The 26,652-nt window shown below is 37.2% G+C and overlaps 1 protein-coding gene across 1 annotated transcript in view; it reads right to left on the bottom strand.

Annotated features, from left to right (window-relative positions):
- Positions 1-26,652, bottom strand: part of amon (prohormone processing protease amontillado) — a 322,809-nt gene that overhangs the window by 99,571 nt on the left and 196,586 nt on the right. The window contains exons 4-5 of the mRNA XM_083137814.1: positions 15,254-15,362; positions 10,924-10,961 (exon numbers count right to left, since the gene is read on the bottom strand). Of these exons, the coding sequence (XP_082993940.1) occupies positions 10,924-10,961; positions 15,254-15,362 (147 nt within the window). The remainder of the gene's footprint in view (positions 1-10,923; positions 10,962-15,253; positions 15,363-26,652) is intronic.

The following is a 26,652-nucleotide window of genomic DNA, read 5'->3' as shown; positions in this document are numbered from 1 at the left end:
TGCAGATCTAACACAATAATATTTTAACCCTACTAACACTTTAATATAAACCAATGATTATTCTGGTTTCCGAATAACCATTGTTCCTTTCTCTAGTATGATATTAAATCATACCATCATGTAAAGAAAATGAAAAACAAAAAACAAATGAAGGATAAAGAACAAAGATAAACGGGGGAATCCGGTTAATATTTTGCATAAATGAGGCACCGGGACAATAGCTCATACCTCAGAATGTATGAGGGTGGAGCATTTTTCTGGGGTATTATCCTTCTCCCTCTCTTCCGCTACCTCTTCTTTCTCTTTACCTCTGTCTCTCTCTCTTTCTTCACTTGTATCTCTTCTCTCACACTCTTTTTCTATTTATTCTACTTTTTCCTTTCTTTATTTTTACCTACCATTTTCTATCTCTCGCAGTCTATCTTTCCTCCATCTTCTCCACTACATCTGTTTCTCTATATTTATCTTTATCTTCTCTCCATACTCTCTTAAGCATATTGACATCACACCCATAAGCACTTCTTGAGCGAACAAGGTACTTTCTGTTCCCCTTCCCAAGTAACTTCTAGAGAGCACAGTACCTTATTACTCACCCAACTATTCACTGAGTGTAATGAATTTTAATTCAAACGGATAAAGAAAACATCATCATGTATAAAAACATGAGTAACCTATTCGTTCAATAGATAATCTCAGTGAGGTCACTTACTCAAACAAAAGGTTGATTAGAGATACACAAAGGAGAATATATAAATATGTTCATCTTGCTCCCACCACAAGAGCCAGCCGAAGTCAGCACCACCGACCACAGTTCTTAATGAAACTTCTCCCCCACAACAACCCTCGAAGCTTTATTGTCTCCTTAACCGGGCAACCAGTGTCTATCAGACACTGTTGGTTATATTTTTTTGTCACATACTCCAAACGATACTTCCTGCGAACATGATATTTTTTTTACTTTGTTTGTTTCTCTTTTTTTCTCATTTCACAATATTTGACTATGTTTGATAAAGAAGGTAATAGCCGTAAAAAAATATTTTCCTTTTCACTTACGTAAACGGGCAAGCAGTGTCTGTCGGACGACACAGTGTACAAACAAAAGTTGTAATATTACTTGAATATGTATTAACAAATGTTTAATAAACTATTTAATAAGACACATCATAAATTTATTATTAACGCTAAAATAGAAAAAATGAAAAATAAAGCAGCAAATAAAACAATTTCCTCACATCACCTTTCGGCCTAACATACTGCAAAAAATGCAATTACGATGATGATGATGATGAATACAAGAATACGAGAATTATGGACATACCAATGATGATTAGGTTAAATATCATGTTACTCGCTTGTTTCCACAGCGATGAAATATAAAAATTTCGCATTAGAAGGGCAAGATCCATTTCAAACAATGCAATGTCCGACAGACACTGCTTGCCCGGACACGTTACAAAATTAGCTTGCCCGGAAAAGGGTTAAATCCTCAACGTAATTATCCTTCAAAATCAGTTCTCATTATACGTCTCTTCTATATTATTTAACACATCCTCTGCCTCGCTCTGTATGTTATCATTCCCGTCTATGCTTTTCTGTTGAAATGCGATCGCGCAAGTGGCCATATGGCTGGAAATTAAATTTTATATACAGGGTATTTTTTAAAAATAATATATTAACTAAATGTAAAATTTATTTTAAATTAAGTATTTATGATAGAGTCCTCCTCCGTAGCCGAGCAGGTTAAGGCGTTCACTCGTCTTGAGATCGTTCGCTGCGGGACGGCGTAGGTTCGAATCCGGCTCTGGTCGGAATTTATTCGGCCTACGTATAGGGCCGGTGGCAACCCACCATCGTGAGGAAATTGGGAAGCTTCAAATGAGAAAGCGTAATCCGGTCCCGGAAACCTACTATAACGGCTGGGGATACGTCGGGCTGACCCCCCGGCTATTCCAATACTGGTTGCAGATCTCCACGCTTAGAGGTGACGAAGGAAAGCGTGGGAGGGAGACCGGCAGTCGGTAGGTAAGCCAAGGCTATTGCGCAAAGGTTTATTTATATATATATTTATGATAGAAGATAGATATGATAGTTAGGTGGCCAGGAGAATAGAATTGTAAAACTAAAAATTATACTTTTTTCTATGGTGGTACTGAAAATCATAATTTTGGAACAGGCTTTTTTATAAATAATAGAATTATCTCGGCTCTTAAAAAATTAATGATAGGATATCATATGCAGTTTTACAGGGTAGGTGGTGTAAAATTATTTTAATAAACATACATGCACCAACGGAAGATAAAGATGATAATACTAAAGATGATTTTTATACAGAGTTAGAACAGGTCTTTGATAAATTTTCTCAGTATGATATGAAAATTCTGTTAGGTGACTGTAATGCACAGATTGGCAACGAAGAGACATTTAAACCCACGATTGGTAAAGAAAGTCTTCATGAATTAAGTAATGATAATGGTATAAGATTGATTACTTTTGCAACCTCAAAGAATTTAATTGTGAAAAGTATCACTTTTAAACATAAAGATATCCATAAATATACCTGGTCTTCTCCAGATGGTAAAAATCATAATCAGATATATCATATTCTCATTGATAAGAGAAGGCATACTAGTATAATTGACGTTCGTACACATAGAGGTGCTGACTGTGCCAGTGACCATTATTTAGTAATTGCTAAATTAAGAGAAAGACTCTCAGTGATAAATCATAAGCAACAAAATCTAAAAGTTCTAAAATTTGAACAGGAAAGTTTACTGATGAAAGAATTAAGAAAGATTAACAAATTAAACTGTCAAATAGATTTGATATTTTGCAGGATTTAAATGATGATGAAAATATAAATGAAACAGACTTAAATAAGAATTGGGAGCACATACGTAATGCAATAGAGTCAGCAGCTAAAGAAAGTATGGGATACCATAAACCGAGAAAAAGCCATGGTTTGATAATGAATGTCATAATCTAATAGAAATAAGAAATCAGGCTAGACTTAGGTGGTTAAATAACTCTGATGATACAAATCTAAACAATTACAATAGAATAAAGCGAGAAGTTAACCGCACGTTTAGAAGTAAAAAAAGAGATTACTTGAAAAGCAAAATTAACGAAATAGAAACAAACAGCAAAAATAAAAATATCAGAGATTTATATAAAGGTGTAAATGAATTTAGAAAGGGGGTGGCAACCTAAAGTAAACTTGATAAAAGATAAAGACGGTGATTTTCTAGCTGACCCAAGCGATATTCTAAATAGAATGGAAGAACTACTTTAATGACCTTTTAAATGTCCATGTAGGAGATAAATCAGAAGTGAATGAAGTCCACACAGCAGAACCTTTAGTTACAGAACCTAACTTGACTGAAGTTAAAGATGCTATTAAAAGGCTAAAGAATAACAAAGCACCTGGCAGTGATTTAATACCAGCTGAGTTAATTAAATATAGTGGAAATTCATTAATATGTCAAATTCATAAATTAATTTGTTTAATATGGAATAAAGAAGAAATCCCTCAACAGTCGAAAGAATCCATAATTGTTCCTGTGTTTAAAAAAGGTGATAAAATGAACTGCAATAATTACCGTGGAATTTCTCTACTCTCAACAACATATAAAATATTATCTAACATTCCTTTAACAAGACTAACCCCATATGCTAATGAAATTATAGGTGATTATCAATGTGAATTTAAACGTAACAGATCAACTACAGATCAAATTTTTCACATCAGACAGACATATATAATCAAAATGTCCATCAGCTATTCATTGATTTCAAAAAAGCATATGATTCGGTCAAAAGAGAATATATTAGTAGAGTTTGGAATACCTAAGAAGCTTGTTAGTATGATAGAAGTATGCACCAGTGAAACAGAATGTAAAATTAGTGTGGGTATTAATATGTCTGACAAATTTACAATTCATGATGGGTTAAAACAAGGAGATGCATTATCTTCATTGCTCTTTAATTTTGCCTTAGAATATGCTGTTAGGAAGGTAAAAGAAACTAAAGAAGGACTAAAATTAAATGGTGTGACTCAGTTGTTAGCATATGCAGATGATGTAGACTTACTGGGGGATGATGTGAATACAATTAAGAATAATGCTAAAATATTTTTCAAAACTGCTAAAGAGATAGGTTTGGAAGTTAACAAAGAGAAAACTAAATATATGCTTACAGGCCGAAACCAAGTGTTAGGTAATAATCAAAATCTAATTATTGATAACAACTCGTTTGAACCAGTTTCCAAATTCAAATACTTAGGAGTAATATTAACAAATGAAAATTATATTAAAGAGGAAATAAAAAGTAGGCTTAATTCAGGAAATGCATGTTACTTCTCTCTTCATAAACTTTTGTCTTCTCGTTTAATATCTAAGAAACTAAAAGTTAAAATATACAAAACCGTAATTTTGCCTGTAGTATTATATGGATGTGAAACTTGGTCCCTTACATTGAAAGAGGAACATAAATTGAGAGTATTTGAAAATAAGATCCTTAGGAAAATCTTTGGACCTAAAAGGGATGAAGAGAAAGGTGAGTGGAGAAGGTTACATAATTTAGAACTACATAATTTGTATTCATGTCCAGATATTATTAGAATAATTAAATCAAGAAGACTTAGGTGGGCAGGCCATGTGGCACGAATGGGAGAGGAAAGATGAGTTTACAGGATACTTGTTGGGAAACCTGATGGTAAGAGACCTGTAGGGAGGCCAAGACGAAGATGGAGGGACAACGTTGAGATGGACCTAAGGGAAATCGGTAGGGATGGAAAAGAGTATATAGATCTTGCTCAAGATAGGGAAAGATGGAAGGCCTGTGTTGCTGCAGCCATGAACCTTCGGGTTTAAGAAGGCTAGAGAGTTAGTTAGTTAGATAGAAGAGTTCGATACCCGGTGGAGGCACATAGTGGTTCGGATCCCACTTTAAACTGTAGATCCAGTCCTGATTAACTTTACTGTGCATAAAGTGGACATAAAACAGCAAATCAATCAATCAATCATTATGATAGGAGAACTTGTAGGACATCAATGTATAGGTAAATTCTTAAAGTTTCAATTCGTCCTTGGTGTGCGTGTGCTGTTGCTCCGCTACTCCGCCAAAGGCACTGGTGTAGCAAAAGACGAGTCAAGGAGAAGACATTACTATCACTGGGAATGATTCACCCATTGAATCATTGTGAAGTTAGTAAAACTTCCAGACTTGGCCTGTCCATTTATGCCTCACACGTTCTTCTGCCAAGTATACTTGATGTTATGTAAATTTGTTCATTGCTTATTGACTCGCCCTGTATATATATCGTTACCAAGGACATTTGAACGGCATTTTCGCAGCAAGGAGCATGATTTCCGGGTAAGGGACGAACAGAAATTCACATTCATACCACGGATAATGTTTCCTGGTGAGCTCCACAGGTGGAAATTTAATTCCCATACCAGGGGTGGCGTTTCCTCGTCAACAGGAATATCGTTTTATAACCACAGTAGCGCATGACGGAGTAAAACCTGCCTGCATTCTCCACCCAAGGCCGAAAGAGCCGTTACCCAGGGAAATACACAGCTTGCGATCTATCTTATTTCCTCCGGGTAAAATTCAAACCCTTCGATTCATGAATCTTCCATTACAGCCTCGTTTGGGAAGACGCGTCGTTCGCTTTTCCCCTCGGGAGGAGAACAAAAGGGAAGTATCTGGCGGCGACATAAAAGGTGGATTTTCATCTGTGGAGATAATGGTTGCCTTTTGTTACCGCTCGTGTCTTTCTGCTCATGTTAATAGCCATTTCCTCTGGTGTATCCTCGTTTCACGAGCCCGACACTCGCAAGGAAGATCGGGTGGAGACGGCGGTTTGCGAAATCTTCCACAAATAGAAGAGAGTGGTAGTTTGTAAAAAGCACTGCGTCAATCATGAGCGTCGGCAGAAATTTTTGTAAGGGAGGTGGAGGGGGAGTAGGCTATTTCTTGAACCATTTCTCTAAAAATAAGTACATAAAATAACTACGCATAACAGTGTAGTAATTGTATCGGGCAAGGCAGTCAAACGGGAAGATTTAAAAGATTCACAAAAAATAGATTGATTGATTTGGTGTTTTAAGTCCATTTTATGCACAGTAAGGCTAATCGGGACTGGACCTACAGTTTAAAGTGGAATCCGAACCACCATTTGCCTCCACCGGGAATCGAAACCGGGACCCCTTGATTGCAAGGCGACGACGCTACCACTGCGCCATCGGGGAGGCTCACACAGAATAGAGACAGCAAATATTAGTTAATTTTTGAACATGAATGTACTGTACATGAGTTGAAATTGCTAGTGTACCTGAAAAACGTTGTTATTTTTTAATATGGTGTGAGTAAGATGGCGTCCTAGGTTTTGCACACATTGTCGGAGTCTCAGTAAATCCGCCCATGACGTTATGCTGACATATTGGTATCGATTACTATGACCCAGATGAAGAAACACTCTTCCAGCAAGATGGTGCAACTAGCCATACTGCCAGAGTGTCTATGGATGTGCTTAGACTCGCATTTCATGGTCGCCTCATCAGCACATTCGGCGATATTCCGAGGCCTGCCCGTTCACCCGATTTAACATCTCCTGACTTTTTTTCCTTTGGGGTTACCTCAAATCCAAAGTATTCAAGGACAACCCTCCAAGAACCAGGGATAATTTGAAGGAGCGAATTCGGCAAGAGATCCACAACATTCCGTTGGAGATGCTACGAAGCGTCATGGGCGGATTTACTCTGAGACTCCGACAATGTGTGCAACACCAATGGCGCCATCTTACAGACACCATATTAAAAAATGAACATTTTTCACGTACACTAGGAATTTCAACTCGTGTACAGTACATTCATGTTCAAAAATTAACTAATATTTGCTCTCTATTTTTTTAAAAAAAATCTTCCCGTTTGACTGCATCACCCTATATAAAATATATATTATATCCATATGACAAATGAAACAGTTCAGCTAGACAATCACTCATCGAGTATGAAAGTCTCCCATTTATCTATCGAAATAGTTATTGCTTATTGTTTTCATGTTCATCTAGCAGTGGTTGAAACAATTTCTTCAATTAAACTTTGATTGATTGAGTGAATGATTGTTTTGGCTTATTTTACTTCGCTTTTCTGCAACTTTTTGATAATCGCGAAGATGAGGATGGATAGAGACAATCACAAACATTATAGGTGCGGCACAACACAAGTCCTGCAGAGGATTACGCTGGCTGCAAGTTCAGGCACCGGAGCCTCGTTAGCCTGCAAAATGCAGTCCAAGTCACGTACAAGTGAGGTTCATATTTGGGTGTCTTCATAAAGGGTCATACTTTACACCCCAATTAAACTTTAAGTCTTTTAACTCAGACCTTCATGGAAAGTGAACAAATACATGTCAAGTGCCACAGAAAAGAAAAAATCTTCAAAGTACTTTCTTACTTCCGTCATATCATCAAAAACAGTAAATTCAATCAACCATTTTATTACTGTAACGGCCTTGTCAATAATCCTGACAGAACGATACATTTCTAAACATTTGTGGTTGACGACCAACCTTTATGTTAACCTCTAAAAACAAAAATGTGATAATGAAGAGATTGGTCTATTGAAAAAGGATGCAAGAAGATGTAAACTAACGATTTAACAAACACTATATATATATATATATATATATATATATATATATATAAATTTTTTTGTCTATCTCTTTCTTCCTTGTGAAAAACAAGTGCATAGTGAACTACATTTATTTTGTCAAAACATTCAGAAAGATGACCAAAATCGACTAACAGTTGATAGGGTCAATAAGATGAAGAAGAAGGAGACTATTGGAAGAGGTAGTAATATTGAATGTAACAATTTATAAGTTACATACTAAGTATTTTTCAGTGTTTTTATGCGATTAACGTTGATAAATCTTAATATTTGTGGAAATGTGTAGGTTTCTTAAGATCGAGGAAGATAAGAATTGAAACATATCTGAATTTTGTTATTTGTGAAAGTGAAACACATACGAGTCATTCCATGCCAAATCAACACAGATAGGTGCAATTTTTAACCTGACCATCTCCAATTTTCATGAAATTTGGGGAATTGAAACTATGCATAGAACTTAGTAACTATGAAAATATTTAGTCTCGTGCGTCTTGAAATTGTTAAATTATTCAAGGTCAAAGTTTGCAGAAATTGCCTCTTTTGAGCCCGCTTAGCTATACTAAATCTGCTGTAACTCCGCCCCTATTTACCTAGGAAACTCAAATCAAGCTTATTGTATAGGAAATTGAACAAGCTTTCCAGTGATATATAACAAGCCTATCTTTGGATAAAAATATAATTTTGTCATGTGACCTTGACTTTTGACCTTGAATATCTCAAAACATGTCATCACCAAAAATCGTGAAAAAAATATATTTGGTCCCTCATACCATACTCTAAAACATATCAAAAAATCATTCTGGGACTGCAATGGGATCAGAAGATACAAAATAATATGTGTAACTATGTGACTGATAAAAGCCCCATTACATGAACTATGAAGAGTCAAATGTCCCTTAACACCGCCTACAAAATGTGAAAGAGTTATCCTGGGTATAATTGGTCATAAAATAAATAGGTTAGGCACAGGGAGATCCCTAGCCGTGTGTGTCAAGCGCAGATCCGGCATATTGTTGACCGCCATATTGAATTCAACGCAAAAATTTCAAAGGAAAGGGGGTGATGTGATATATCAAATGAGGCTAGAATTTCACGAGAAATGAAGTGACGAAGGATTTTCCAACGTATCTTACGCCAGCAAAAAGTTATACACATATCTTTCACTTACGATATATGCACATTATAATGTTGTCAATGTTCCTGTGAGCACACTCGTTGACGTCTCTCACACTCGCATAGAACATTTGGCAATGTAGCATGTGCAAGCAGCAACTATGCCTTCTCTCAGATGGTCAATATCAGGGACTTTTAGTGCATGCATCATTCTCTTCAAATGTTTCTGAAGGTAAAAGTCCTCCTAAGATGTTAGATCTGGGGAATGTACAGGCCTTTTAATAGATCCCCGTGTGCCCATCAATCTACCTAGAAAATTACCATGAAGAAATTGCGAAAATGTCTACATAATGTGGTCACACTCTGTCCTGTTTCAAAACTCTCGAAAAGTGCAATATCCCGTAAGCAAGGGTGAAAAAACCTGTTCACTTAACAAATCCAAGAAGCCCTCACCATTTAAGGTTCCGTTGTTGAATATGGACCAACCATTTCCGTTCGCCATACATTATACCACATAATTAGCTTACCAGCAACAACCATTCGACTGAGCAAATCACAGGTATTGCATATTATTTTTATTAACTTCACCGTGAACATAAAAATTTGCCTCGTCCCTGAAGAATTTTTCATTCCAAAGGAAGTGTCACGTAATTGTTTGAGATACTTTTCCCAATATTCTTCACTATTCAACTATTTGGTGAATGTAGCTGATTAAAATCATATGCAATGGTGCGTATACTTCTTTCTCTCCCAAGATGTCAGCGTGATCTCGATGAGTTCCTAACACGTTAGGAGCATTCCAATGCTTTGTTTTTAACACCTCGAAAAGGAGAAAATGGTTACAAGCATGCAGTAATAAATTTTTGCTGGTTAAATATATGTTGGATAAACCTTCGTCACTTCATTTCTCGTGAAATTCTAGCCTCATTTGATATATCACATCACCCCCTTTCCTTTGAAATTTTTGCGTTGAATTCAATATGGCGGTCAACAATATGCCGGATCTGCGCTTGACACACACGGCTAACCTATTTATTTTATGACCAATTATACCCAGGATAACTCTTTCACATTTTGTAGGGAGTGTTAAGGGACATTTGACTCTTCATAGTTCTTATAATGGGGCTTTTATCAGTCACATAGTTACACATATTATTTTGTATCTTCTGATCCCATTGCAGTCCCAGAATGATTTTTTGATATGTTTTAGAGTATGGTATGAGGGACCAAATATATTTTTTTCACGATTTTTGGTGATGACATGTTTTGAGATATTCAAGGTCAAAAGTCAAGGTCACGTGACAAAATTATATTTTTATCCAAAGATAGGCTTGTTATATATCACTGGAAAGCTTGTTCAATTTCCTGTACAATAAGCTTGATTTGAGTTTCCTAGGCAAAATAGGGGCGGAGTTACAGCAGATTTAGTATAGCTAAGCGGGCTCAAAAAGGGCAATTTATGCTAACTTTGACCTTGAATAATTTAACAATTACAAGACGCACGAAACTAAAAAAATTTATACTTACTAAGTTCCATGCATAGTTTCAATTCCCCAAATTTCATGAAAATCGGAGATGGGCAGGTCAAAGGCTGTGTTGATTTCGCATGGAATGACTCATATATTTTTCTCTGCGCGCGTAGAGGTTAGTGTAATCTAAGTAGTTGTGGTTCCTTGCCGTGTTAAGCAAAACCTGAGAAGTCCGAAGATGGGAAATTAGCTAACTTGGAACATTTACAAACAAATCTAAAAGTACGTATCATTACCTTGTTCTCGTCTCATCTGAGTATATATTAATGAACACAAAGTGTTGCATGAAAAAAACACAAATGAATTTTATTGCAGAATGATGACGCACAATTTCCACTTTAATCTTGCACATAATCAGTGTCGGTTCTAGTGGCGGAGGGGAGCCCACACTAGGCTCTGAGGGAAAATTTTGATTTCGATTTTCACAGAAAGCTATTTTCTTTAATCTTTAAAAATTTCAGAAACTGTTCATAATGTCGTTAATTTACCTTCAGGTCTCGGGCATATGCACCAGGACCCTCACACGGTTAGGGGCAAATCTGCCTCATATTGATTGAAATATGAGTGAATTATAACAGGAAAGATTAACTAAAAAAAGCGATACTTACATAATTAAATTTCAAGTCTGGATGCATGTAATCGACACCTGCAAGAGAGTAACATGACTTTATAAATACATGTAACATTTATTATTAATCAATAATAATAACAATCTTTCTTCATGGATAAACACAGCACTACATCAATCATCTTTAAACAACATATTTATAGATACTAGAAATCGGTATTAAGCACTATAATATGTAGAAATTGAAACAAAATACATTTAAACGTGAACATTGAAATTGAAAAAGTAGATACTAATATCTGGCAAGGGAAAAAAATGACTGTACAATAGGCAAAAAGAGGCTCTGAATTAGAGAAAACATTCAGTATGTGGACACTTGGTAACTAAATTGGGGCAACTAAATTTGAGTATTAGAATTTTTTTATTTCACGTAGTTTCCTGACACCGGCGGCTAATCGTGACGATGAGGATAATAGCGATAAAAAGAAATAGTGAATGTGCGAGTGTGAGAGAGCGGACAGAGAGGAAGAGAGAGAGATGAAGCGAGAATAAAGATGGGAGAGAGAGATGAAGATAGGCAAAAGGGGAGAGAGGGAGAGAGAGAGAGAGTGATGAACAGAAGATAAAGAGAAAAGGTAAAGAGGAGAGGATTGGAGAAAAATAAAATATAATGTAGAAATAGTGATAAGCAGAGAGCGTGAATAATAGACAGAGAAAGGGAGAGGTGGAATGTGTCAGAGAAATTTGGAAAAGAGAGCGGTTTGAAGTTGAGTTCCCCATCGCTACATCCATTATCCAAATGCCAATTTGCAATTCAGTTGCAATTTCGCTCTGGGTAATCTGCGAAGTGCATATACTCAATGAGCCGGAGGGTCCTGAAACTTCACCCAAGGCATCGGTTCATCGATTCCAAACACAGGCACAAAGCATAGTTTTGTTTTAGCTTCACGCGTGCTAATTCAGAGCATTGATGCTCGCTAGCTACACCATAAAGTAAACAAGAAAACACACCTCGGGTGACATTTGCAAATGCGAATGTGTGAAGGGTGTCTGCGTCTCTTTGTCTACAAGCCGGCCCCCCGTGGCGGAGTGGTTAGCACATCGCGCTACGACGCCAGGGGTCCCGGGTTCGAATTCTTGGGCAGGGATGTTTGTGAGTGTCCATTCATCAATTTCTCAGTGGCGGCCGATAAATCAAACATATTATAGTTTGTTGCCATAGTGCAAAAATTAACTAATTATACTTCCGCTATCTTACTGCGTCCCGTTGCGCTCACTTAGCGCGCGACAAGCGGCAAACTGGTATATGAAGCCGCTTCCCTCTCGGGGACTGCCAGTACATCTCCATGTTAACTCTAACATAAGCACTGCTTCCACTTCCCTCCCTGCTAGGCCCTTGTCAATGCTAAAAGCGGTCTGCATTCAACGCAGCCCAATGTACGGTGGCGCTGCCAAGTGGTAGAAATAGAAAGCTCTCACTATGACGGCGGCCACCACGCATAAACATACGATAACTGAGAGAAACAGTGGCCGGCCTGGTATCGTGTCCGTTTCACTTGTCAGTAAGTGCGTGATAGTTTAAGTTTTCGAATCGATTCCAGGAGTTATTTGTTTTGTGGCAGTAAGTTATATAATCCGGTGTTCTGAATGGTAAATCGTACAAGTAAAAGTGAATAATTCAATAAAAGACCGCCGCATGGAGTTCATCTTCAAATAGTTAAGGTAAGGTATTTCTGGTTTTCTTTTATGGATGCAGCCCTCCTAACAATAAGTAGCATGAGCCGACACAGAATTTCATCACGTCATCACTCCTCCTTATTTTCGCAAATTAGCCAAAAGTGTCACAAAAAGCGAAGTAAAATAAAGCAAATCAATCAATCTTTCTCTATAAGCATGGCAGTGCGTGAGCTTGCCATCTCTAAGCAGAGCCAATCCTAGGGAGGGGCAACTAGGACACTCGCCCTAGGCCCCGCGCTTGAGGGGGTCCACAGCAGATGAAAATAATTGTTGCTGTTTATTACGAATTTATAACTGTCTGGTGCTTCCAATTCAGCAAGTGATTTAATTTTTTTTGACTTCATGGATTATTTTAACATATTTAACAATATCAAAAATTACTCAAATCATATTATCAACAAAGTAAAACATAAAAATATCGTGTTCAAATTTTTCAATCAAAAATAGTTAATACATACCAGGATGTTTACCAAAATAACAAACACAAAATTCTTGACCTTTTTTGTTTATCTTAACCTTTATTTATTCAATCCCTACTTAGGTAGGATTTGATTGATTGATTGATTGATTTGCTTCATTTTACTTCGCCCTTTTTGCCACTTTTGGATAATTTGCAAAGATGGGGATGAGTGATGTTATGATGAAATTGATGAATGGACACTCACAAACATCGATGCCCAGGCCAGGATTCGAACCCGGGACCCTTGGCGTCGTAGCGTGATGTGCTAACCACTCTGCCACGGGGGTCGGCTTAGGTAGGAAATTAACAATTAAGAAAAAAAATATTTGTTTAATGAAATCTCCTACCAAAAGGCCAATGAAGATGCATTTAACAAGAGAATTAGACTGGCTATATCTATTAATGCATCCTGGGCTGCATTTGGCAGACTGGCTCACAGCCATTAGAATATCATGTGGGGTTGCTGTTGTCATCCCTATATATTTGTAATTATCTCGTCATCCATCTTATCTTACCATCATTCATCCTCATCTTCGTGATTAGCAAAAGGGACAGAAAATATAATAGTCAACCAATCAATCAGTCATTGTATTAGCATACATTCTTGAACACAAAAGTTTTTATTGACTTCTTCACCTACCTGTTGATTTCTTTACTTTTTCTTAACTTTCATGACTTTCCTGATTGCTAGACACCCTGACTATCCAATATTAGTTTAATTAATTATAGAATGAAGTCACGAAGTGAAAATATTATTTTACATGAAAATGTAAATTCAATACAGCGTCAAAATTCATTGAAAAGTGTACAAAAGGGAATTATCATGGATAATGTTGTTGTATATCATTAAAAACTGTCACTTTGCTAGATATTGAACACACCCAATTTTGTAATTAAATATAAACGTAATGAGCAACACAGCAGCAGCATATCGAAATGAAAATAAATACTCATTTAGAAACCCTTATTAGCCCCACAATTCAGCATGCATTGCTTATTGCTCTTAGCTAATAATGTGAAATATATAAATTAATTGTTTATTAATTATAATAATGGTCAAATTGTGATTATATGGGACACACGTATTTTAGACTAAAAAACAGAAATCTCTGATTTTTTTTAAAACCTCTGAAAAATGTTGGTTATAGGTTACGCGTATACTTTAAAAAAGTTGCCTTTAAAAATAATGGTCTAAAACCGTCAACTCCTGATGCCATTCAAATGAAAAGTTTTTAAAGTATTAACGGCCATTACATATTTAGCCTAATTGTTATATTTTTAATGGTTTAGTTTAAAAATATGCACAGTGTGTCCAATAGAATTACTACCAATAAGAAATTAATATATTTTTGAAACCAATAATGGTAGAGTAACGGAATTGTATTTGCAGGACGCGCCGGGTAAATTTTACGCACAAATATAATTGTTTTTTAAAATTTTGAACATTTTTATTTCATAACACAATAGATAAAAATGAGAAAAAAAGATGTCCTTGTTGATGTTGATGTACCAAACAAACGTGTGAGGGCGCGTTGGGTGAAATTTACCCAGGCAGTGTTTCTACGGTCCTTGCGAGAGGACCTTACGAAGTCTCCCGGCTGATTTAAGGTCTCGAAAGTCGAAAGGGTTTAATGGAAGGGCACTGGGAAGGGTAGCCTCAGGCACTCATTGGAAATGATCAAAGGATATATCGCAAAATCACCTGGGTAATTTTAACCCATGCGCGTCCTTACGGGTTAAGAAAACTTTTCACATTCTTTGTGTTTACTCATTGGACATCATTACATGTCATTTCCTTTCCTAACTAAGTTTGAAAAAATGCAGTCAAAATTACATACGTCCGACCATGTAATAAAGCGTTCTATGTAAAACATATTCCTGTGTTAACGAAATATGAAGTTAATATTATTACATATGTCTTCATCCTGTAACAAAAAGTGTGATTCGCGCAGTACATCTTAAACAATCCTAGCTTCAGGATTTGATGCGAGTACATTCAGTTCGCTTTCTGTAAACAAAAATTACGTCACAGTTACTGAATAGCAGCGCTCCATCTACCGGATTGAAAACAGAATACACAAAACTATTATTATTTTCGCTACAAAATATATGTTGACAATGGAAAGGATTATCCCTTTCCTACTACTTCAATTTACTGATTGCAGCTGCTTACCGTCATCCATGATGGCTGTCGTGACGTTTTTTCCCGTGACCCCTTGCGCCCACGCCGCCTCCACGTTCAGGTCCAGCTTCGGTTTCCCGCCATTTTGACCGGTGTTTTTCTGTGAGCGAAAAAGAAGAAGAAGTAAGCCACAAGAACAAGGGATTGGTATTACAATGAGATACATTAATAAATGACTACAAAATCTTTTCGAATATATTACATGATTTGACTTAGATATCTTACCTGTAGCTACCACTTAAATCATGTAGTAAGAGATGTATTGATTATATGATTGCGAGTTTTGAAATTTTGCATTTAAAAATTCATTGAGAATTAAATTTTTTAAATCTGAAAAGTGTCATATTTAACTACTTTCTAACGTGTTCTATAGAAATATGTATTATTTATTGAGAATGTGTTGTGTCCTACATTTTGACTTAATGTCCTACATTTTGGGACAGCATGTCCTACATTTCCTTTACAGCAATTTGGTAACCCTAACTTTACACATTTAGAGGGCCAAAATACTGAAGAAAGAAGAGGAGTTACTTCTCTTGTTCTCTCTGTATACTTTTAGCTTTTATTTCTAATATCCGATGATAATTGTTGTAGCCAAAGGTGATAATTTTGGAATCTATCCGATGATAAGTTACAACTTGTATTCAGAGGAGGTAATTTTGGAATTTAATATCCGATGATAAATTTACTAGTTGTAAAAATGTACGAGGGTAGTTTGAAAAGTAAGGTAATCGAAGCAGAGATGGCAGCACCATAATCGAAATCGATGCACGGTCGATAAGTTTGATCCTTGAAACGAGCCCTTGCAGAATTTCAGCCCAGTGCGTTGTGAGGTTATTGTTTGATCACGCGAAGTAGGTGAACGTGCAAGCGTTTTCAAAATTGATGGACAAAACCACCCGAACAATGCACCTGTTCACACGTCAATGGTTTCTATGGCTAAAATACATGAACTTAAGTTCGAATTGTTGGATCATCCACCCATTTAGCCCGATCTAGCTCCTTCTGACTTACATTTGTTCCCTAACCTCAAAGATGGCTCGGAGGACAACGATTTTCCATAACGATGAAGCAGACCAGGAGAAATCATTTTAAAAACAAAAAAACTCACAACGCACTGGGCTGAAACTCTCCAAAGGCTCGTTTCAAGGATCAGACATATCGACTGTGCATCGATTTTGATTATGGTGCTGCCATCTCTGCTTCATTTACCTTACTTTTCAAGCTACCCTCGTACAAGGGAATGTAATACTGTTAGTTTTGCTGGAAAAAGAATTCTTGTCATTTAATATGTAGTGTAATTTTATGCCGAGTCTCTTGTACAGTCACCAGCAATAAAAACGAGCAGGGGTGCCCATCCCCCCCAAGGCCAATGGCGCATCCCCCCAAATCATGTCATAATACCCATAAAGTATTTAATTACGACAGCGTGTCTACTAGAAGTAACTTTTCCTTAGCTTTACTGAATACTATACTTGATCTACCCCTCCTCCCTAAACAGGAGTGCCCATCGCCCTCAAGATCGTGGATCCAATACCCCCCTTCAAAATCGTTCATCACCCCGCCCCCCGAAATAGTTAGGATGAATTCGTAATAATTGATGTTTATTTGAATACAATAGCATGTTAAACTGTCCACGTTTTCTTAATTGTTCAAGTTTCGAAATAACGGAAAGCTAGCACATTGATTGGTTATATGTAATAAATTACGTATATACATATGTATTCAAACAGTGTTTGTGAGTGGAGAATAAGATTTATAAAACCCACAATTTGAGTATTTAACACAAATTGTTTCACAACTTAAGATAGGAAATTCAACCTGGGAAAACCAAGAAACATGCTGAAGCCATGTGACCGATTCAATTATTGTTTGACGAGACATTACAGAACCCTAGCTAGAAATTTCTAATCTCAGGGCGAGAATATAATACGGTTTCTCCTTCGAAGAACTCGTCCCCTCTGCTTGGGAATAGAAATATATACTTCAAATGATGTATCTGCTTTAAATTAAGCAGTACACCAACGCTAAGCATTATATTCCTAACAAGCGATGTTACTAATAAATATCGAGAATATCGTTCTTGTCTTGTAATGCAGCTACAGTACAAAACGTCACAAGAGCTTCATATCTCCCCCCTTAAATTTAATACTCAGTCCTCGCACCAAAATTTTCATGCCAATTTTACGCTTACTGTTGATATTGAAGAGTGGATATTGCCTCCTCCAAAAAAATTAATTCTCAGTCTCCACACCAGAATTTCCACAACAGTCTAAGACAATAATAATACACAATAATTGGATACCACCCCCCTCAATTTAATGGTTAATGCCCCCTAACTAAAATATCCGCCATAATCTAAGACTGATATGGATATTGTCCCGCCAACGTTTACTTCTCAACCCCCCCCAGAATCCACGTGTCAATTTAAGTAAGACCTAATATATAATAGTTGGATATTGCCCACCCCCTCTCGATAATACATATTACCCGTTACAATTCCCTTGGAAGTCTACAGATTGCTATTTATATAGCAACAATGGTTAATTGATAACGTAATGCAACTTGTGTCCAACATTATATTGTTCACGTCAAATTTCCATCACAGAAATCCCAGCAAAGTTGGGCGGACGCAACTTATGTCCACAAACCCACCTGTAAGAACCCTTGCCCCAAAATATTTTATTTTCTTCATGTAATGGATTAAATATAGTGCATTTAAGGTGTATTTTTTAAAATATATTTTAGAAAAATTATAGTATAAATGTTGAATTTTATATTATTTGAAGGGGAAAAAATCCCCCCCAAAATCTTGATGACGCGGTCTGCGCCTGTGGGGCACCCCTGAAAATGAGGCACGTAGATCCCAAAATACTCGCTTCCCTGCAAGGCGTTATACGTGTTGCCTAACTCTACGGTGATAGGTAGGATTAGCAAAATTTTCAATTGCAACTTCTACCACCGCTGTAGAGTTAGGCAACACACAATTGCCGGTGACTGTACAACTCTCGGTTGGAACAACCCCACTGAAAGAGGAAGTTACCAACCACCTTGAAATGATTTGATTTGTTTTACTTTGCGTTTGTGCCACTTTTGCCTAATTGCGAAGATGAAGATGAATAGTGATGAGATGATGTCCTGTCCATAAATGTTTGTGATATGGACAGGACACAAGTCACATTGAGGTTTATGCTGGACATGGGTCCAGACGCCAAAGCCTTGTTAGTGCAGTCAAGGCTGTACTATGTGGATGTGAAGTTGACATTTGGGTATCTTGAGAAAGAGGCACCTCTACACCCTCGAAGATGCATTAACTGTACAAATATCTGAAGTAATATATGTTATATTGTAGGTGTGTCTGTGTGCGTGTGACGCTGAAAACCCCTTTTAAAATTAAATTAAGTCACAACAACGTGAACTAATTCCTAGCTCTACCAGTTCGCGAGATATTGCTAGCTAACGAGAATAGGCGGATCGAATTCGGAAATTATTTTTCAGCTTTGGTGATTAGCGTTAAATACCACATTGCTTTCAATAAAAGTCGCAGAAGCAGAATGAAACTCTAACAAATTGTTCTGACAAACTGGCTTCATTTAATTTTTTTTTAACAACATTAGATGGCTCTGACAGCCAGAACTGGATTACTTTCTATATGGCTTCTCCATGTCAGACAACTAATCAAAAATTAAAACTTCATTTACGAGCAAGGTAAATTGCATTAATATCCAATTAATGAGTTAACGATAATGGTTGTGCCGTGTTGGAGTAGAGACAAAACATTCAAAATTAATTAAAGTGATCTCTCGCTGGAAGCTATTTATTTTTCATACATTCATATCGATCTAGCTGCCTACTTTTATTATCAAAAACAGCCCTTTTCAGGGCTAGGGCTTGCCAAGTGGCTTTTTCACTGGGCGAAGCGTGGTCGAGTCTCATGAATGCTGTTTTGTGACTTACCGAGATCGGAGATTCAATGGTCAGCAGTGTTTCAGGCTTGTGGCGTCCCCTTGTAATCAAGTGGCCCCGGGATCGATGCCCGGTGGAGGCACATGGTACAGTGGTTTGGATCCCACTTAAAACTGTAGACTCTGTACCGATTAGCCTTGCTGTGCATAAAATGGATTTAAAACAAGAATTCAAACAAACAAACGAAGGCATGTCTTAACCAAGTGTGACAAAGCAAGAGTATTAATTTATTTATTTCCCTTTAACAGAGACAAGTCTCCAATTCCAGAAAGTAATATCAAAATAGTGTAATAGTGATTATACAAGGGCGTACTATCGCATACGATAATGGGGGAATATGTGCAGACCCCACCCTGTGATAATAATTTTCGTCCCCTTCTTATCTATACATTTGAAAAATAGAGGATACAAAACTGACATGTGACTACTGTAAACTTTGTTAGGAAGTAAAATACGATAAATACTTAATAGAAGATTGTAGCAAAATTGTTATAACATTATCATGATTCCATAGAGAATTTTTGGACTAAAATTCTGAAAGGAAGAGAAGTTTTGAAATTATAAAATAGTGTAAAAATACGTAAAAAAACATACCAAAAAATAACGCTTTCCGAAATAAGATTTGGTTTAATTTTTTACATTTAGGGTCACTCTTCTTTCACTGTTGGCTTATCGCGAGGATGAGTAATGATGAAATTGATGAAGGGACACTCACAAAGAACACCCATTTCCAGGCCGGGATTCGAACCCGGGCTCCTAGCGTCGTAGCGCGTTGTGCTATCCACTCCGCCACGGAGGTCGGCCTGAATACGAGTAGGATGCATGACGAGAAGGAACAATATTGTACCGGCAAGCTAAAAATTGTTAACCCATATACAAAACATGACACTGAAATTATGCATTATTGTGTATTGATGGTTGTTCACGGAAATATGATTAATTCTGCATTTATATTAGGACCCTACATGCTTGGATGCTACTAGCTAAGACAGTACGCCACTGGCTCGAAGCCAGCTTCAAATTTCGTCCAAAAGAGTGTTAGTAATAATAAAGTTAAAAAATATTTCTGTCATATGTTTTCATACTTCTGTTATATCGAGTTGTTAAATCAGAACGCTTTCCCTTTCCTGCCAATAGATGTCTCTGCACGTACTGAATCAATACATAAGTTTGAATGTCACGGTGTCCTTCAACTAATGTTGTAAAATTGGTTCATGAAAAACCTATATGTAGCCTGGTGGAAACAACGGAGCACTTGCCCACTCAAAATGTTCAGGTTTATTAAAATTTACAGTTTGGAGCACTTTTGTTAACCTCCTGGTATTCATGTGTATTACCGTGCAAATTGTCCATGACTATTTTCATTAATTTTTCTCTTACATTCTGTGTTTTTAAGGGATGGATTTTTATGTATGCTGGTGCAGAAGTTGTCAACAGCTTGTTTTGAGTTTTATTTTAATTCTTGAAGCTCTTATTGGTTCAAATAAAGTGCACGAACATGGTGGTGAACAATTTTCACGGTGATATTCATGGTTCCCACTGTACCTGAGGGCCAAAGTACTAAAGAGGAACATTTGAAATTTTGGAAATTTAACAGTTATATTTTAGCAAATAATCCAAATCCACGACGCTATTTTTATGAAATAGAAAACCTTTCGAGTCCTCCCCCCCAAAGTTAAGCCCCCAACTTCGATTCTGCCTCCTCAAAATTAGTTCCCGAGTTACGCCAGTGATGGAAATGATTTTTTTTGCATTTTGCAGATATAGTTCGGAGCGAAATTATTAATTATTTGATACAGTACATAGCATCCCCAAAAATTACAATTTCCAATTTATTAATAATGAAACTACATGAAAAGTTTACTGGACTAACCTCTATGAATTCTTAACATAATGTGAATATTGTCGCGTAAAGAATACTAATCTGCTTCGAAAATATGGCTGCGTCAACCCCCCCCCCCCCCACAAATGTTAACAGGTACGCCTCTGAGACGACATGTAATATTAACTGAGATTTGAATCTTTGAATCTAAACCAATTAGCCTACTTCTCAGAGGAGACAATTTTTATCAAAATTTCAGGTTTAGTCAAACTATAATTATGTTAATTGGAATTATAGGGACCAGTACCAAACATTTTACAGACTTTATGAAAAAAATCATTTCTCTCGTGAGTCTGTTGTGCTGATGGTAATGAAAGTACTCACTCAACGTTTGAATTATGACCTGTAATGGCAAACAAATATTCAGCAATTACTGTAATTTAAAATGGTTTCATATTGGGTAGTTTTTAGTTCAATAACAGGGTGTCTACCAAAATAACACATCCAGAAATCTTGACTTTTTCTGGACTTTTCTAGACCATTTTTTCCGTTTTTCTTAACGTTTGTTTATTCGACCCCTACTTAGGTAAAGTTGGAAATTAGTAATTAAGAAAATACATATTTATTTAACGAAAACCCCTACCAAAGGGGTCAGTTAAGATGAAAACTGAAGCTGAATTTAAGAAGAGAATTACATCTGCTTTCTCGTATTAATGCATCCTGAACTGCGTTTGGCAGACAAGCGAGGCTTTGGCGTCTGGACTCACAGCCAGTGTAATCTTTTGTGGGGCTTTTGCCGGTTGTCCCTATATGTTTGTGACTGTACCTTCATCCATTTTATCTTACCATCATTCATCCTCATCTTCGCGATTAGCCAAATGGACAGAAAAAAGTGAAGTAAAATAAACTAAATCAACCAATCAATAGCAAAAATTCTTGACCACAAGAAAAATGTATTGCCTTTTTATTGACTTCTTGACGTACTTGTTGATTTTTGACTTCCATGACTTTCTTGACTGGCAGACACCCTGAATAACTTTGTTCTCTATACCCCTGCTTTACAATCAAATTATATTGAATAAGAATGGGCAACATCTTGTTCCATCAGTATAAACCCTAAGGCAAAAAATTCTCAGGCATTGAACAGTGACGTTATCAGAAAGTGGTCCCAAAACTTTGTTCATTAATTGCATCCGTTTTCCCGTTTGTTTAATAGCAGGGCAATTTTTTTTCTTTTTGTGCAATGACTGAATCAAAATAAATTTCACAATTGAGTTTGGAAGCGCAGTCCATAGACTTGTAATTTGCATGACTTTTTTCTGTTACGTATTTTCCTAATTAATATTATGTGACGCTCAAAATGTAGGACATTTATGATATTTGTGAAATTCCTCCCGGACGCCGGACATGAGGCTAAAATGTAGGACATGTCCGGGGAAAACCGGACGTTTGGTAACCCTATGGAAAGTGAACTTGACCAAAAGGCTTTGTGGACATCTTTCTCTCCCAACCCTGGTCTATCTGATGCAAAGTCGTAACAACCCTTTTATGGATTTTTTTTTATGCAAGCCCTCATTAAAACTGCTCTCGGCGGTCTGGGAATTCCGTCCGAATCCAGGAGTCACAAGGAAAGTTTCCACTGTGACCTCTGACATTTTTGACTCCCCAAAACTGGTTCCTGCGAGCTGGTTTCCTGGCTTGTTATCTGGAGTTCCTCCAGGCCTCTCGTTGATGGGAAACGGGGAAGATGGGAAGTTCTTGAATGGCTTTGGGGGGAGAGGGTGGGGAGGCCAAGCGGAACGCAGCCCCTTCCCATTTCTCCCTTTGCATAGGTCTCATCAATGTTCCACATGAGCACGTCGAAGGTGGAAGCAGTGTTTCCAACCCAGCAGCACCCGGAAACAATGTTTCCAACTAACAGTAAGTAGAAATTTCCTTCTTCTTTATTTCAATCCCGGCATTTACCCTGGTGCAATTTTCTCACTGCCCTTGCCTACGCTGTTAGGACAGTGTTGCTAGGATATTGTCAGCTTAGTGATATGGTATTTAAATCAACAAAATTCGTAGTCTAATAAGAGAGAATCAAATCTATTACCAGGATACTTTCTTAGTCCCAATAATAATAATAATAATAATAATAATAATAATAATAATAATAATAATAATAATAATTTACTTTTGTGGAAAAAAGATAAAAGCATGTGCTCCAGGATCATCTTCCCCTGTGAAAAAATCAACGGGCTTTCTTCACGACAGACGGCAGCGCCACTGCTTCAATAGCAGTCGAACTGTCCGTTGCTATATTTTTTATCTTTTGGTTTGTACCCTGAATGTTTCTGAGTGAAGGAAATGTACTAATGCTAATGATCTTGATGGTTCCTTGTAATAACTAATTGTAAAATCTGTTATTGTGGAGAGATGTTTTAGAAGAAGATGTAGACTATTTTATACACATAGATTACGTAATCTATGTAAACAACATGGCGAAAGGTGATAACTTAGCAAAGGGTGCCGTGGAATTAAAATAAAATTATACTGCGTATCAGTTGCTGATGTGTGAGGAGAACTTTTCATACTCTTTCTTCCAAATTCGAACAATTTCTCACCTAGGAAAAACCTAATGAGGGAAATATTCTAGTGTTTTATGGGGAAAAGACCACTCTTGCCTCACGACTGCCATCTGTTGTTGTTTTTTGCATACTATTTATCTTCTTCCATAGTTGATAATAGAAGAGAAGATAAATTTTGTTGTAAATAGGATTCTTTTTATTTCGTTAGGAAGCAATATAGTTGAAAATGTCACTTTCCCTTCATGAAACCCTTGAAAATAAATTTTAATGTACTTTCGATTGTCTACGTAGTCTATGTAAAATACAACCCAATGTAATCTACACGTAGATTACGTGTAGACAACGCATGTAGACGTAAACTTATAGTCTACTGCACATCACTGCTTGTGAGCAGAGGCGTCTCGTGAACGCATGCGTCAATTGTGGGAAAAAGGACAGCTTGCTCTGCGACGACATTCGTGAGCATTTCTACATTCTAATTTCTTCATATAGGAAAAGTATCTATTTTACACGAGAGCGCTGAACTAGGCTAAGCTTATATTACATTTCTTGGATCTGAAGTGACGCATGCATCAATTGTGGGAAAAGAATTATTACTTTCTTTCACTTCGGATCCAAGAAATGTAATATAAGCTTAGTTCAGCGCTGTCGTGTAAAATAAATACTTCTCCTATATGAAGAAATTAGAATGTAGAAATGCTCATGAATGTCGTCGCAGAGCAAGCTGTCCTTTTTCCCACAATTGACGCATGCACAGCATGCACCGCATGCGTTCACGAGACGCCTCTGCTTGTGAGACCATCTGAAGTAAATAAGATCTTAATAGTTTTAGATATAAACTTAAATTAGTACATCCTAAACCCACATTAGATAAGATAAAGGGAGAAATTCCAGCATTTGCCTGTAAAGAACTATGAGATCTGATCTAAGAAGCTAATGTAAGTATCGATATTTCGTAAATCCCTTTGCATAGACCACCAAAGACGTTTCTACCCTAGACTATGTTGACTCCTAAGCAGGGTAATATTGGGGGGGAGGGGCGTGAGGAGGAATTTTCCATCTGGTTTCTGCTTGCCAAGTGTTTGCTCTTGGTATGAGGTGCACCTATATGTAAAATTTATATACTATACAGATGCTTCATGAGTAATTTACCCTAATTGGAATTGTTTTTGAAATACCACACTGCTACTAAGGTACCCGTATGAATAAAGTAATGTCAATTTATCACAACTCGTTTATTTTCGCCAGCTTAAAATCAAAATTCTGATTATTACCAATCTACTAATTATTACTACTAATCAATGGCGTACTTAGGGGTATCCAGGGGGGTCCGGACCTTACCAAAAGACTTATCAGGTACTAAAATTAAATAGTGAAAATATACTTGTTTAGTATTTGTTGTATAATCGTGGGTTATTTAATTACATCGAACTTACACGAAGGCAAGGATTACATTGGGATCATACGAATTTCAATGACAGTACCAAAGAAGAGTTATGCACACTCATACTTATAATATGCATAAAATATGTATGCCCAAATGAAAAGGAGACCTTTGCTGTAGCGGCGTTGTATCTAATCGAAGAAGGTAAATATGTTTGCCGGTAGATGGTGCGGTTCTTGTCCCAGTTTGCAGGTGTAGTGAACGGCTTCTTCTGTTGTTTCCTCAGTTGGCGAGAGTTGTTTTGCGCGGACGGGTGCATTATGGATTCCTCCAGATCAGCGCAGAGATGTAATCCAATTTCTTCGCTCAGAAGGCGAGCATGCTTCACAAATGTATCGCAGGATGAAGGACGTTTACGGAGCAGTGTCTCGCATGTTGCACCATATTCCGTTGGTGTCAGCATTATGAGGCGGGATGCGAAAGCACAAAGGACTTGCCACGACCAGGGCAAGTACACGTTGCTGCTCCAGGACAACGCTAGGCCACATGTTTCCAAGAAGACCCTCGACCTGCTGAGACCATTTCAATGGGAAGTTCTCACACATCCTCTGTACAGCACAGACATTTCCCCATGTGATTACCGTATCTTCGGCCCCTTAAAACAATCACTGAAAGGTCAACGGGTCACCTGCGATGAGGAAGTGCAGAACACCGTGGAAAACTGGATCTGTAAGCAATCCAGGAGTTTCTACACTGAAGCCATCCACTCCCTTCCTACCCGCTGGGATCAGTGCATCAATATCAATCGCAATTATATGTAGGTATCATGTTACACATTAACTGTAATTCACATGTTATATAATGCCAATATTCTGTAATATAATATTCTTCAGATATAACTGTACTCTCCTTTTCATTTGGGCATACCTATATTAATTAGGAACTTTACTTTTCGTCAACTGGATATAACATCCTATTTTGTTATTCAATAAACATCCAATTCTTAATCTTTTTGACAATTTCCTTTACAGGATATTTTTTATACAAATTTCGGCCATCTTTACACAAGCTAGATAATTAATATCTCCATTTTTATACCGTCTTTTTGCCTATTCACGTAATAATAATAAAATATTAATCTAAATATTATGAATAGGCATATACATTATCCGAATGCATTAATTTGAATATTTACATTATTGTTATTATTATTTCTGAGAAACTTGTTTCGGACACCCAGAAATATATTTCTAGATACGTGGCTGCTCCATATTGCATATATGCCAATTCTAAACGCTTGTTGATGCATACGTTGTCGCTTGCAGTTTGTGTACGAAGCGTGGAAACTGCATAAACACTGCGAGTTCTGAATTCGCGACAAAGCCAAGCTCGTTACACACTCGCGCACGCACCAATGGAAATCGCTTCGCCGGGAGCTGTGCGCGTTGCCAAACAGCACGCCCGACAGACCACAGCAAAGGGCCTGACGTGACGTTGCGACCGTGGACTGTCCATCGCCTGCTCGCGGCAATGGCAGAGCTAATCCACCGTTTCCTGCATCCCCTCCCCCCTTTCTGCAATACATCGAGCCCAGCCACATTCTATCGTAAACAAGCAACGGATATACCTGAATGGACGAGACTGAAAT

Source organism: Lepisma saccharinum, chromosome 16 (genome assembly GCF_977018435.1).
Source record: "Lepisma saccharinum chromosome 16, izLepSacc3.1, whole genome shotgun sequence".
NCBI lineage: Eukaryota > Metazoa > Arthropoda > Insecta > Zygentoma > Lepismatidae > Lepisma > Lepisma saccharinum.
This window is presented reverse-complemented; position numbering and strand designations above follow the sequence as displayed.